Source organism: Serinus canaria, chromosome 2 (assembly GCF_022539315.1).
Source record: "Serinus canaria isolate serCan28SL12 chromosome 2, serCan2020, whole genome shotgun sequence".
NCBI lineage: Eukaryota > Metazoa > Chordata > Aves > Passeriformes > Fringillidae > Serinus > Serinus canaria.
The window spans coordinates 103,134,010-103,150,028 of record NC_066315.1 but is presented as its reverse complement, the minus strand read 5'-3'; the positions used below and the strand labels follow the sequence as shown (position 1 = coordinate 103,150,028).

Genomic DNA, 16,019 nt, shown 5'->3' with positions numbered 1-16,019 from the left:
TGAAGAGAAAACTTACAAACACTTTTTCACAGCCATATCTTCAGCTGGGAAGAAAACAAATGCATGCCTATTGCAAGGCATTTTATTTCCTGCCCTAGTAGCCCACTGAAATGAGTTTATATAAGCTTGACTAACTGACATAGAACCACAAACCTAAAGTATTTGGGCCTTCACCATTACAATGTTTTATTGTTTCAGTCCTGCATTTACTAGCTGTTCACAAGAAAACACCATTCTTTTACAAAATCATCATCTTTTTGCTTTATAACACCCTGTCTGATAATGTACTTCTACTGCTGTTTCTGCTTATACACATTAAAAAAAAAAGTTTAGAAATAAAAAGCCTTGCCAAACTTTCATTATAGAGAATAGAAAAAATAAAAACAGAGTAAACTTGATGAAAACACCATGGGGTCTGTTTAGCTATGACTAAACATTCAACATTCTGATCCAACACACCATTTTTATTCACCTCTAGATAAAGTAAGATAATTGCTAGAATAGCAATCTGCATCCTAAACACTGGATGAAAGCAGCCATTATTACAGCCATTACATGACATTGCTAAATACTTCATACATTTGTAATGACATGTTAAATAAAAAATAAACAATTATAGGGTTATATTTTCTCTCTTCCTGTATTTGTTACTTTTATTTTTGATGGTTTTTACTATGACAAGTTTACTGTTGTCTTAATAACTGCGTGCTAAAGACTAAGCAAAGGTCTTCCTTTACTTAAACTGAAAATAACCCAAAAATTTCAAACCAAATAAAATGCCAAGACTTACACAGAGCAGTGAATATCTAAATGACAATTCAGTGGTGTAAATATGACATTAATAAAATAAGGCAAATTAACTAAGAAAGCCACAGACACTCTAAAAAAAACCACTTTAAAATCCAGATTTTGTTTGATGCATACTACTACTCATATGTATGATAAGAGATTCATGTTTTTCTGTTGCACTAACATTTTTGTCTGGTATTTACTAAATTTGAGACTCCTTTTAAGATCCATACTGAAGGAGTTTTTTCAGTTGCATTTTAGTCTCTTACACCACAACATTCTTTCAATTCCCAGACCTGATCTTGAATTTATTCAGCCAGTATTACATCTAACAACAATGCCATCAAGTGAAACACCTAACTTGCTTGAAAACCAAGCCCTGATGAATAGGCTTTTCCTGGATTTGAAGCATTTATATGCTTGTTAGCTTTCATTTATAACCTTAATCCTTCCTACCCTATCTTGCCCTATAGACCTCTTCAGCTATTAGTATGTGCTACCACTTTAGCACAATCTCCCCTTTACTAAGAGTTTATCCACCTCAAAATACAGGATTGATTTTTTTCCTCATTCCTTCTTCTCCACCTTCTTCACTCACATATAAAGAATTCTCCTTACTAGCATGAAGGGACATTCATTTATATAATTTTCAGTTGCCATGGTAAACTTCAGGTTACAGAGAAGCCAAATTCAGATGTGGTGTGCTACAGGCATTCCACACTGCAGTCTATCTAGAGGCTACCAGACACACCAGAAGATCACTCTGCCTCATCAGAGAAATCGAAACTTTCTCACTCACAACAGATCATTGCAGCACTTCTTCACCAGAACGGGCTTAACTGCATTTCATGCTCATTAAAAAATGGCCCAATTTTAAGGCAAATCTGTGAAGATTTGGAAGATACCTGTTTGGAGTTTTGTTTGTTTGTGTTTGGTAGGCAGAGCCTACCAAAACTTGTGCAATACTTGGCATGGAGGAAATGAACAAGTCACCTTTTAAATGTTCAGTGCTAACAGTGAAAACAGTAACTATTGAAGAGCTTACCTTAGGGGCTGTACACTTTTCTCATCATCTGAGCTTATTTCCATTTCAAAAATGTCTTCAGTCCCAGCAGAAGAGATCTGATCTTCTTTCCTGCTATCTTGTTTGTATTTCTTTCTTCTTCTTTTTTTCTTTTTCACAGAACCTGGGGTGAATACAGTCTCTGTTTCTCCAGAATGTGGAATTTCTGAATTTGCACATGTCCTCTCATTTTCTCCTGATTTCAAATGACTGTCAGTGTCTTTAAAAAACTGATCTTCAGTGGGTATTGGAGATGTTGCCAAATAAGCAGGAACTTTTTCCTAGGAAAAAAAAAACAAAAAACAACAAAAAAAAAGGAAAAGGCTATTTTTTTCTGCTTTGTTTTGTGCACACAGGGTAGTTGTCAGCTACAGATTAATCCTTGTACCTATATTTAGACACAAAGATGCCCAATGGTATGAAGATGATATCTAGAAAGGAACCAAGTTCATCACAAGAATGATTACAAAAAGTTCAGAAAAATGCACATTAGTATTCTCACAGTTTTCAGACACAAACAACTGATTTTGCCAGCAAGGCAAACATCCAGTCAGTGGAATGTTTTTGAAGTTATCTGCCCTGAGCATGCCAGTTCCAGGCTTATTAAATGTGTTAATGAACAAAAAGGCTAATTAAATCCACTGCTGTTTATTCTGAAACAGATTCATGGGAAGGTATAGGTTGAAAGGGACATCTGGACACCATCTGGTCCAATCTTCTGTCAAAAGCAGGGCCTCAGGTTAGGTTATCCAGGGCCTTGTCAAGCCAAAGGTCGAGCATTTCTAGTGAGGGAGTCTATCACTTCTCTAGGCAACCTATTCCTGCTTTTGTACAGAAGGATTTCCTTATAGCTAGCTGATATTTTCCCCATGCCTTTGCAGCATCTTATGACTAGACAGCTTCATGAAGAGAGTGTCTCTGTTCTGTAACTACCTTGTAGGTACTGCAAGACTGTAGTTAGATTCCCCTGAATCCTCTCTAGGCTCAACAGAATAAGGTCCAGCAACTTTTTTTCCTATTTCAATTTCTCCAGCCCTCCATTGGGCTCCTTCCAACTTTCTACGACTCCAGAACTGGCAAGGCCAGAACTGTGTTCCAGATTTATCTAACACACACCAAGCTGAGCAGGACAGCCCCACATCCCTTCACCTGCTGGCTGTGCTACTGCTGATGCTACCTGGGATACATTTGCCTTCACTGCAGCCAGGGCATGCTGCTGGCCAGGTGATGCAGAACTGCATTTCATCCAGTCAGATCCCAGCCTGCACTGCTGTGTATGCCAGCTCACACTTCCAAGCCTTACGTGAGATTGCATGTGCATCTTGGTTAAACCTTGGTGTCAATCTTGTTGGTCCAGTCTCCCAGCCTGCCAAGCTGGATCTCTGTGGTGGCTCTTTTTTCTGACCTGTCTACCTCTCCTCTCAGTTCAGTGTTACCCACAAAATTGTAAAGGTGCCTTCAGTCATGTAATACATGTCAGACAGTATTTATGTAAAGTACCTTTCAAAAAGAAAAAGTCAACTCTAATTTACTCACCTTAAAACCAACATGCAAACAACTAACCCTCACCTAATTACAACCCACTGCCCTTTGAAGGAAAAGCTTTAGCCATGGACTGCCTGAGGTTTATTACAAGACACTGAAAAGACACTGACACCTAGTCTGAAAGAAACACACTGGGTAGGGACAAAGACAAGATGGAACAAAGGCAGAAGAGAATAGAATTTGCATAGTGAAGAGAAAAAGTTATGGAACTCAGTTTCATGGTAGAGAATAGAAGTAATTACAAGATGTCTGTTATTTTACTGGACTCTTGTGCAGAAGGTTAGTCAGGAACACTGATGAGACACAGCCAGAACACTGATACTACTTTTGATGTGCTCTAAGTCCTATCTTCTATTTAAATTCAAATTTTCATTGAATGAAGAGTTACAGAACAAATTTTGTTCCATTGGCTGTAAAGTAGAGTGAAGTAGAGAAAGGAGAACAAAATACAGCCTTATGCAACACTGTCGACACACAGATTTTGCATTATGAGAAACCTTGAAATCAAATGCCTACACCTAAACTGAAGTTAATATTCTGCACAATTAGTGATCAGTAACCAAGAATAACAAAATAAATGTAAAAAAAAACATTCAAGAAAAGTTAAAAGAAAACTGGCTGGAAAATTGTCCTCATTTACATTGATAGTAGTATTTATATGGTGAGTAGTATTACTTCTGATTGTCAGGATGTGAAAAATGCAAAGACTGATCCCTTAAAGGACCTTTCTGAATGCCCCCAAAGGGGCAAGAAAAAGTAATCAATGAAAGGTTTGTGATTTATCCCTTAAGCAGAGCCTCAAGAGGCAAACAAAGATGTTGATCAGTTGCAGGGGGAAGAAACACCTACAAGCAGTAAAAACAACTCAGTTTTGCTTTGTAACAAATTTCATCTATATTTTCAGCACGAATTGCCAGCTTTCAAGAACACATTATACACAGATAAGGCACTCTTGTTATAAATCAAAATGTACTATGGAAGTGCAATAGCTCCTTTAAAACACTCTACTGGGGACAAAGGCAGTGGTTATCACCCTTCCTTTCTGAAAGTCAGGAGACTGATCAGTTCCCATCAATGTCTGACACAGCCCAGATCTGTAAAAAACTGCTTTCAGTTTTTATTTTAATCACAGTGTACTGACACAGAACCCAACCTTCCTCTTGTGTAGGTGTTATGAATCCCTACCCCAAGTTCATTTGGGGTCTTAATGCTTATTTTTTCCTTCCACTTTAAATTGTATTTAACTCCTTTCAACATGAGAGCTTCCTCTGATCCCCCAAAGTGAACAAGTAGCACCCTGAACTAAAAACTGGATCAATCTCATTTCCTTGAAAGACTGATTCCTAATAAACAGGAAATTAACACTTTATCTTTTACTTCTCTGAGAAAACTTTTTTCCTCTCTTTTCTGACTATTTTTCATTAAATCTTTTGGAACTCTGTATTTAGAACTACTTTCCTTCAGGCTTGCTGAAAAATGTCAACAGGCTCAAAAGCAATCAAAAGCAATGCTCAGGACTGACCAATACTGTGATTACATATCTCTCATATCCTTAGGAAATCAGAGTAAAAATGAACCATTATTCCTGCTTTTCAGAGGCTCATCAGCTTCCAGTTGCAAAAGATTCTTGCAAAATATATTCTCAGGTCAAAGAAGTTACTGTTACCTGGTGAAAGTTTCATAAATAAAATTGTGAAAAACTAGGCTAAAATTTGTAAGGCAAATTAAAAATATGCCCCAAAACCAGACTACCTTTATTAGTAGAGGCACAAGCTGTAATAACTCAAAGCAAAAATTACTCTAAGACATGGCAATCAGTATAACTGCAGTCAACAAGAATGAATTAACTAAAAAAAAAAAACAAAAAAAAAAACTTCAGCACATCTTCCAAATAATGCTCTAATTAATGGAAACAATTAGTTATTTTATCCTTTCTGGCAGCAGAATTGTACAAAGCATCAAGCATCTTGGCAGCATATGAAAGAGATGTTAAGATTCAGTTACAGAAAATCAAGCTTTCACAGAAGTAAGGACATTGACAACACTGTATGAAGCACTTTTAGCCCTTTACTGTGTTATTACTACGTTGTAGCCATCAAGAAGCACAAAGTCCTTACATTTTCCTCCTCGGTTTCTTGCACAAAGAAAGCTTCTCCATTGTCACCCAATTTCATATGCAGATCAACAGCATCGCCATTAATTTCTATATCAATCTGTGGAAAGAGACAATTTATTGTAAATAATTCATCGTGGGGAAAGTGCTGACCTCATGGTCCACTTAGCTCTGAGAGTAAACTTTGTTTCACTGTAAAAGGGTGTCCCTTTCTCCTCTTTACGACACAAGTCTGTCGTAATGGTCTTTAATTTGTTCACCAGCAAAATACATCATGCTCCAGGCAGAGAGTCTAACACCCACAAGAAAAATAAGAAAACAATTCACTTGATATAAAGACTGAATCTTGTTAATACAATTATTGATATAGTCTTTATTTGATGGAAAAATGACTGAGACTGTTCAGATGTTTAAATCTCAATCTGAATTGGGGTTTGGTATGAATCTGAATCCTGATCACCAGAAGTTCCACCTGGAGGCCTCCTGGAGGCAGGCTTTGTCTGAAAGTGATAAGAGACTTGCCAGTCATTTCTGCAACTCAAGTTAGTGTTTCAGATTTTCCTGCTCATGAGTTTATGGGGGGATGACCTAGGACCACAACCCTTCTGCAACCACAGCATTTTCATCAGAGAACAATTTTTTTATTGTACTAAAAAAGTACTTTTTAGCCAAGAAAACCCAGTATTGGTACTGGTAAATAACCAAACATGCATGGGAACTATACCCAAATCATTAAGATAATCACTTTTCTTCTTCTCCACAATAACAGACTGATTTTGATCTGAAAATCATATCTATTTCACTACTGTTTATTTTTAAAATATTTTCTTGTATTTCCAATTCAGCAACATGAGTTTAAAAAACCTCACCATTGCTTTATGCAGGTTTAGACATACAAACATGTCTTAGTTTAGTACCTATACCTCACACTGGTTTCTGGAGACCTCCACATATACCTGAAGCTGAAGCACGGATACACAGGCTTTGTGCTCCCACACATCTTGGGACTACAAACTGATCTTGGCCTCATAACATGCCAGAGAAAAATGCATCCACAATGCAGCAACAAACACTCAACTAACTATTGAAAGAACTGCATGAACAGTAACTCCTATGATGGAGGAAGCACAAGCAGCAGTCATCTACACAAGCAAAAGCTGAGGATTACACTGACAGTCTAGTACAATAGGTACCAAAAGTAGATGTTTCTATTATTCAACAGCTTTTTAGAGGTATCCAGAAGCTAAAAACCTCTCAAATTTGGTTCAGCTACTCAGAAGCGTATAAAGACATTTAACAACCTCTATTTTCAGACACTCTTGTTGTAAGCATATCTTGCTTGCCTAGATGTCAGAAAAAGTACAGCTATACCACCTCTTTTGTAGCCTGTTGAAAACTGTAATGTAATCTGTTACAAAATTCTTAAGGCAAATAAATTCATTGTCATCAGCAAGCTCATGAAAATAAATACTAACAAGTGGGAAATCAAACAAAAAATAAATACAAAACTTGCTACTCACCTGTGTTACTATGACAAACATACAACTTTAATGCATGTAACTCTAACCATTGACCTTTACAAAAAAATGCCCTGACCTAACTGCTCTTTCAGTTTCATTTTATTCTCTTTTTCCAATGAAAATATAAAGATAGGGGTAGCTTTCTGCAATAACCATTTACTCCTTAAAACAGCAGAATATAATCCTGAGGTTTTGTGTCCTGCTTAAATCAATTCATCTTTTGGTAGCTCGCTCACACGCCATACACATTATTCCTTACTGACAGTAAAGTCCCCCTGCAACAGCTCCATTTTCCAGCCAACCCAACCCAACTCACTCTCTTGGCAGGATTAAATAAGCCTATGGGAAGGGGATGGAAAGACAATCTGCTTGAGTAGCACCATCTCAGAATGGCTGGATGGGAAATTGTACAGGTTCTCTTTCAAACACACCCACAAAGGAACAAAGCTTCAGCCTCAGTTTTCACTTGCTTGTGGATGTTAATAACTGCATTTTTCACTGCAAATCAGCCCTGAGCATAGCTACAAGGAGCAATATTTATAACAGGTCACCAACACTTAACATATGCTCTGTCAGTCCTTCAGACATTCCAAAAAAAGTTGCTTACATCAGGAATCAGTTAAATAACATAAAGCATTTCTTTCCCAGCATACTTGGATAAGCAAACAAATAGCCCCATGTAAACATTTTTAAACTGTGAAGTCTATATATTGGTATTTGTCTTTATGCATAGGCCTAGAGTTGTCACAGTTTTTCTTTCACAGCATTTTTGCAGAGTCCTTAGATTACCACAAGAAGTTCTGTTTTACATCCTAACACCACCACCCTGTACAGCATTTATGAGCAACTGTTCTGGACTAAACTGGCCTGCTAACTGGGAATGTGGGGAGCAGGGGAAGGAAGGAAGGAAGGAAGCAGGGGGGCAGGGGAAGGGGAAGGAATGAACTGGTCCTCCAAACTTTGTTTTGACCCACTTTCTGAGCTTACCACTTTCTCTTTAGAGCGCAGTACACCAAGCTTCCCGAAGCGGACGTGGAAAGGAGAACACTGGTATGTCCCATCCTGCTGCCGGACCACAATGACATCGATGCATCCCGAAAGGGTTGCCTGATTAATGCCTTTGTACAGCTCCTTCACAGTAACCAGGACTTGTCCTGCAAGTTGCCCCACGTAGTTCATAGTCTGAGACTAAGGGAGAGAAAGACCAAAAAAAAGTAAGTAAATTTAAAACACAGCAGGTTTTTTGAAATGATTTTTTAAAAAAACCATTTCTATAGATGAGCAATGTCAGTTTTCAATTATTCCATTGTAACAAGGTTTATACAAATGTTTTCAAGAATCAACAGAATTTTGAGGCAACCCTTATATTATTAAAGGTATCCAGAGTTATAAAACTTATTCCTAATGCTTTATCAACTTGAATCTATGACTAATTAAATACTTCAAATAAAATTCTGAAGCATGTAATTTTTAGACCTCAAAGTCTACATTCAAGTGATGCTAAATAAATCAGATAAGCTAAAAAGAAATATTCATTCTCCAGAGCACTGCCTTTTTAATACAACCAATCCTATATGGAAAATGGAGATAATTGTACATAAGGATGCAAAAAAATAATCTTAGAAGTCAGAAAAAGGTTTGTAGAACATACTGCATGTAACTCTTCCTTTACAGCTCTGTATTTCAGAAACAGCTGAGTCATCTTAGAGAAATTATCAAAGTATGTAATGGGAGTAAAGAGATACATACATTAATAAGATTATGCTATAATAAACAGGATAAAGAGCACAGAATCACAAATTGAAAATTCTGTCTAATCCATTAAAAATACTTAAGTAAATGAATGAATTCTGAATGACTACAAGTCTTTCAGGCTAAGAACACAATTTGAACTAATAAGAAATGAAAGTCCAAAGATTTCTCAGAACATCTGAGCTTGAATAGGAAGAGGAGGGAAAACTGTGAAAATGTTCTGATAGAAACCTAAGTGCAACTCTTCCTCATTCTACCTACCATCTTCTGCCTCCCACCCAAAAGTCTGCTATAAGCTCATTTAAAAAACATCCAAGCAAATACAGCCTTGAAGTTAAGGATATTTAGGAAAACAAAGAACCACTGCCAACAAGCAAAATCCACAACACTGAACACATAAAAGAGCCTAAATTATATATACATATATTTAAAAAAAACCAACTATTTTGGGATATTATTTCTAATATTTTTTTTTCTTATTTGCACTTTTATTTTTATTAGTCATTGAACAAGGTTTAGGATTCTTCTTAATACCTCTAAACAAAACCATACTGCATTACAACAGTTCTTCCTAGTGATACGGCTTAATTGTCTATATAATTAATCAGTTATTCTCTTTTGAGCCTCCAAAGACTTCCTTAGAGTAACACAGGGCATCTTACACTCACCCAAAAGTGACCATTTTATTGGCATCTCTATACTGATATAATTGTAAACAGGCAAGAAATCTAAACCTACTTTCACACAGCAGCCATGGAAACATTTTTCTCCATCTCGGGCTTCTCATATATTACTGAATCATATTAACATTTTTTAAAAATAATTCCTTCCTCTTCACAAGACTTACAAAGGAAGCTAGAGGGTTTTCAATACAGATTTAACACTGCCTTCAAATTATCCACAGAATTACTACTCTAGGTAACATGCTAGAGAATTTTTTCCCTGTAGCCTATTGATGAAGACAAAAAGAACAGACTGTCATTGAGTGAGTAATGAGATTAGGAGGATGGACTCTCTATCAACTTTAGTCATTAATTCAGTTTCATCTGTAAGTAGCTTCACGTACAACTATAAAACTGATTGCTTGATAGTGAAGTAACAGCTCACTCCTGCTAAAGAGGGAAGGTCTCACTTCAACCTTTCCTCATCTGACCCTCTTAATGAGCTGATTTTAGCTCTCTGACACAGCTGGCAAAAGTCTACCATTTTTTGTTGTTGTCTGTTTCAGCAGGTTGTTAGTAAGTTAGATTAGCTCATTAAGCAGAACATGACAAACACCTGAGTCATGAGGCCCTGAGCAGCAGCAGAGAGCTAGGGGAAAAAAAAGAGGCAGGGAACTGAACATCTTTTTGACAAGTGAGATATTTGCTGCATCTCATGGAACTGTAACTCAGCACAGAGACGTTACAGTATCTCTGCTTTCCTGTTGAAGCAATTAGTCTTCACCTAATATGACAGCCATGTTTAAATGCAATCTCATGAAAAAATAAAATCTTTAATGCATAATCATTATCATTCATGGCTCTAACTTGGCCACTTCCAAGAGCTGTCTACAGTATCAGCTTGGAAAGGAAAGTTAATTTTGTGTCACCAAGGAGACTGCATTTGTTAAAATAAATGTTTGACACAATCAGGAATAAAAGTCTTTAATAGGGTCCTCATTCCATGCATTTCATTTTAGCGAACAGGACTTGGAAGTGGGCATTAGCAAGAAATTCTCTAAGATTTCAGCAGTGACTTCTAAAAAGATCAAAATTTCACACCTTCTGCTAAGAACTGAGTTCAGATGATAAATAACCTAGTTTTTCTCACATACATGGTAACTTGACCATAGAAATTCACCACACAACCCACACAAGACAAAAGCATTCACCCATTTTACACATATTCTTGCTTTTTTGTAGCAGAAGTATCCTGTAGCAATGTTCTCTCTTCTACAGGTATTGGTTTCATTTCTAGACCTCATAGCACAGCCACTTTTAAGAACATACAAACACTGAATAACCTTGTACATTTGAAAGTTCATAACCAGTTCACTCTTACATCTGCAAAAGTCATGAACTTTTGTACCTACTGAGTATTAAAAACATTGCTTATAAGGAAAGTAGCTTTTTATGATCCAAGTCTTAATGTAAACGTTGTTTTGTACATTGCAAGTAAACCAAAGTAGATAAAGGTAATAAACTAATGCACATTATTGCTTACCAGGCTGCAATTCAGCTTTTAACGTAATGGTTCACTTTGCAAGATAAACCTGTTATATAAGAAGGTTCAAACTGTAGCAAGAAAATGATCAAATAGAAATGAAGTGTCACTACATACCTGAGAAACACACCATTTTATCTCAAATGTCAATATCAGCCCAGCTGAGAGATTTTAACATTTGTGGGGCTAGGAATGGGGTTGAGCTTTGCTTAAACGTTATTGTATATTGCTGGGAAACTTGTGCTGAACAAGTACAGAATCAGACTACAGCGAGAAAGGAACAGTGTAAAATGTTATTGTGTTAGTTTTTGCAAATGCAATAGAAACATCTTGATCATGGCATAACCAGTAAGACAAAATATTTCCTCGATAATACTCTTTGTTTCATGTTTAGGAACTATTTCTTAAATATCACTGCCTTGAAAGCAGAGAGCAGTATGCCTTCCTAACCTCCTATAAAAACCTAAAAAGCATGCTGATTGCTAGTTTAGAAATTCAGGACAAAAGCCTGATGGAAAAGACAAACTAAGAAAGGCAAGGCAGTAATACTTCACAATTCTGTTTAGTTTTTAATTTTTATTTCTTTCAATATCCAGGATCTATACATTGCCTGATGCAGTGAAATTCCAGAACTCTGCAAAAAAAATGAGGTTAATGCAGCTCACTACTACTTACTCCTCTCAGACAGCAAATTAAAAGGCTATGAATACCTGAGGTATATCAAAGCAGAAACATTCTTTCTGACTTCTGAGGCTCCAGAGAGACTTATTTTTGAATATTTATGCAATGCTACCTAGTTTGCAAAAATCCTTAGAGCTGAATATATTAATACCACTAAGGTAAGTGCAATTGTAATTGGAATGGGGGAAAGAGTCTCTATGACATATCAGGAAAATAACGTTTTTTTTCTGGCAATAAGCCATTGCACTGCCAAAAGCCAAAACTGAAACTGCTTTGGTTTTTTAACTTTCTTTTTCTGAGAGAGCATAAAAATAAATATAAAATAAAAAATAAATAAAAAATAAAATAAATACAAAATAAAAATATCTACTTCAGCAGTTCGATAACTAAAATGCCTCCACTTATAAAATACTCAAATCAGTGCAACTAAAATTAACCCTGAATATGCTGTTTGACTTCCTCATGTTACAGCAGTGGCCCTCAAAAATAATAATTAAACAGTACTCCACCTCAGAGTGTCTGATATGCTTTATATGACAGACAAGACAAAGTTTCAAAACTCATTACCACAAAATGCTTACATTAGCATAACCTGAGCAGGAGGTTTTGTGGATAGGAATTCTATCTCTGTGTCATTAACAAAGATGTTATTTTAGCTGCCACCAGACCAACATGTTTTCTTTAACATTTTTTTAGTGTTATTCAGTAACATCCATATAGAGGTGCAAGATGTAATCAAAAGTCTGTCCACAACAGGTGTTTTCTGTGCATATGGAGAACCACTTTACTAATGGTAAACTGCATTTTTGGGGTTCTTAAAGCCATCACCTTTTATACAAATGCACCCATATGAACATGCCTACTACAAGTGCCTAGCTCAACAAGAGAAAAAAAAAATGTGCAAGTTACTCAAAAGCAAGGTATCAGATTGCTCTAGAGAGCTACAACTTTAAAGGGCATGAATTTTAACTATCATTGAAAAAAAAAAAGTTACTTAAAAGCAGATCTTAGCTTCCAGTAGTGTAGCTATTCACACACTCTATTTAGAGATACATTTAGAGTGTAAAAATACCTCTAATGCCACATGATGTAAACAGCAAAGAAGTTGTATTTGTTTCAAGAGATTAGGCAGAATAAAAAAAAAAAAAAACATGGAGAGCAGTGGTTTACCTCAATTTATCTCCTTTTGCCTCTATTTGCATACATATAAATTTAAGAGGCAGAAGCTTTCCTTAAGCAGAGAAAATCTTTAGCAAGTGTTTTACTAGTTTCTATTTTGTACTCTGAAAAAAATGGGGGGGGGAAAATGACCCTGTCAAACAGGACCACTGTAGCATCAGACCTACTCAACAAAAACATCTTTGCTCCTGAGTAAAGATTTTAATTGGGGGTTTAGGATTGCTCCTAGTACTGCACAGAGCAGTTATGGAACAAAAATGGGAAACAAAGTAAATCTGCTGAATGCCTAATTAAAGTCTTCCACATGCTATTAAATATAGGCAGTCAATTTTTATATATTTTAACTGTGTTATAGGAAATTATATACCCATATTTAGCAATAAATCTGTCAAACTCACCAAGATTCCAGAAGGAACCTTTTCATGGGCAGCAACATCACTTCTATTTGAGTCATCTTCAAGAACATCCTTTTCTGAGTTATGCATCTCAGAAAACAGAAAACTAACTTTCCACAATACAGGTAAATGAGAAAATTACAGCCGTAAGAAAATGTTGTAGCAGCATTTCTTCTCTTCTCATAGAAGCAGAAGAACTATGTAAACCTTCTGGTCTCTTAGAGGAAACTGCTTGGTATACATTCCCACGCAGAACTACGAGTAAAAAGGAAGTGCTTCTTTAAGAAAGCTCACACAGAAACTCTCTCACCAATAGGCTTTGCTTGAAATGTCCCAGCCCCCTCGCGTTCTCCGAGATAAGTGACAACACGGGCTGACTTTGCCATATGTTTGCACTGATAGGTGATGATCTTGGTTTGCATCATGTCACATGACCACAGCTGAAGCTCCCATGAAAACAGGGATTTGGTTAATGATTCTTAAGCAAAGTCTACATTAGCTCACTTGGAGACTTTTCACCCACTGTTGCAACTCCAGCTCTGGCAGCAGCACTCAAAGTCCTGGTTTAGCCCAAGTCAAGACTGCCAGCTGACACTCCGTGTGCTGCTCCCTCTGCTGATGGCGTCACTGGGGCAGCCAGTCATGTTTGATACAGCAAATTTCACAACCTTTCAGGGTCTGCTATTCACGAACTTTTCTCCCTCCTTCTTGAAAGTGAAATTACATAATAATAGCAAAGAGACAACTGACCTGGTGTCAAGTTTATACTAAACCATATAAAACCAATGCATACCAAGATGAGCATTTGTTTTCCTGTGGAAATTTTCTTGCTTTCTTCAAACATAATTGTAAAGCAGTACAATGTGAGTGTGTGGACAAAATATACAAGCTTTTTAAATAACTAGCTCCATGACTCAGAACAGGAATTGATTTTTCATCTGAGGAATTCTGAAACTTATCTAAATAAAACAATGGATAGGTGAAATAACTTGAGGAAGAGAAGTAGTATAAGGCACCGATTCTGTCCCAGAATGTGAGAGACGTTCTCTGAGGACCATCAATATCCCCTCAACACAGACAACATCCTAAACCCATGCACCTCCTTCCCACCCTCATTGGGTTACTGTGTGTCTGCTCAGAAGACTCTGGAGGATTGCTTCTTGAATTACAAGCTTTAAAAAAAATATCCAGGCATACTACTCCTACTATTATCCTACTACCATTCCTCCACTAAGTTTTGTAAATTCATGTAAAAGACTTTGATGCAAAGAGAGTGAACCACATTATAGGATGAAGCTAAGTAAGCTTGTAGGTTTCCAAAATAATTAATGAACTACACTCAAGTCCAAAACTGCATCAGTGTTAATGACAAAATCCTAAATTGAGTGTTGGGATTACTGTATCTCCAGTAAGGTTGTAAACTGCTACCATCTCTGAGCCCTTTTCTATACATTGAATAAGTTCATATTTCATCTGGCTCTTACAGGAAAAACGAACGGGTTTTTTAGCAAACATGACAAGTATTTTCATACAACATTGAGAATTATGAGACACTCAATTTCTCCTTCCTTTTCATCATCCCTTTATCCTGTATGTTCCATTAAAATACAGGATAAAACATACAGTTATGAGCAAAATGGAAGTAAAAATCATATGCCAGTGCTTCTTTTCCAACACTGCTGACCTCATTTATGTTGGGACTTTTTCTGAGATATCTCTACTATTTCAATGTCGTTCAGTATTTCAGATGGACACTATTTTCTTCAAAGCTTATAAGAGTGTTTTACACAATAGCTTTTCTGGAATACAGATGAAATTGTGTCACTGCAGTAAGGTAAGATTTAGGCAGGTAATAAGCTTTGCACATTTTGTTAGCCCTCTTGTCTTTTATTTCTCAATATTAATAAGGTATGTTAAATGTAATTCCTGCTGAGTAAGTTTCAGCGCTAGGTTATGTACTTACAAGTTGCACAGGAAAATTAGCTTTTATTTTGAAAAGCAAATACCTCAAATTTGGAAGTGTTAGAAGCAATGTTTTCCATGCAACCTTAATGAAGCTCTTGGGTGTAGGTAGGTTTTCCTGTGGGGTAGTCTCAGAAAGCACTGACGAGTTTTCTCACCAGACTCACACGAGTTAATAATGCTGACCAAGATCATTCACCATCCTATGTTCTGTCTTTGACCTGCTCTTTGTGAGTCTACACATTTTATCCTGTTGCTCATTAGTCAAAATCCCTGATGGGAAGTATGATTCCATTTTTAAAACAATGTTTTCTGCAGCAACTGTCATAATATATTCAATTGCATTTCATTTAGTTTTATAGCATCTCAGAGATGCAGTATTTTTTTCACCTAGGCAATGAAAAATTCAGTACCAATTAGGAATTAAACATGCAGGGGAGTTTAGCACATTTAGAACTTGATTTTTCAGGTCGATTCTCCCTTTTCTTTTACCGCTTTGCACATTGCCTCAATAAGCTACATTTGCAGTTGCAAATCAGATTTCTTTTTAATGACCATCTGGGATATGTAAAAGTCTGACTGCCTGTGAAAATGACATTTAAGTGATTATTGGACTGTACTGTATAGAAACTGTAGAACAAACACCACCAGAAAAAAGCTACAGGACATTTCCCCAACTCTCAGCAGTGCATACCATTCTGAGTTCTGGAAGGAAAAAGCACAAATCCTACAGACATAGATTCTATCAGCACACTATCCCAATTCACTCAGAGATGAGAATAAGTATGCCAAGACAAATGAATGGACCAAATCCT

At 36.6% G+C, this 16,019-nt stretch overlaps 1 protein-coding gene across 3 annotated transcripts in view; it reads right to left on the bottom strand.

Moving 5' to 3' along the window:
* The window catches only part of LPIN2 (lipin 2), a 43,975-nt gene that overhangs the window by 21,686 nt on the left and 6,270 nt on the right, over window positions 1-16,019 (bottom strand). For 2 of the 3 annotated variants that reach the window (XM_009102337.4, XM_050970731.1), the window contains exons 1-4: window positions 13,246-13,592; window positions 8,018-8,218; window positions 5,515-5,610; window positions 1,835-2,133 (exon numbers count right to left, since the gene is read on the bottom strand). In XM_009102337.4, coding sequence (XP_009100585.1) covers window positions 1,835-2,133; window positions 5,515-5,610; window positions 8,018-8,218; window positions 13,246-13,332 — 683 coding nt within the window. In that variant the 5' untranslated portion in view covers window positions 13,333-13,592. Of the gene's footprint in view, window positions 1-1,834; window positions 2,134-5,514; window positions 5,611-8,017; window positions 8,219-13,245; window positions 13,593-16,019 lie in introns of those variants that run through there. The other variant, XM_050970732.1, reaches the window with a different exon arrangement.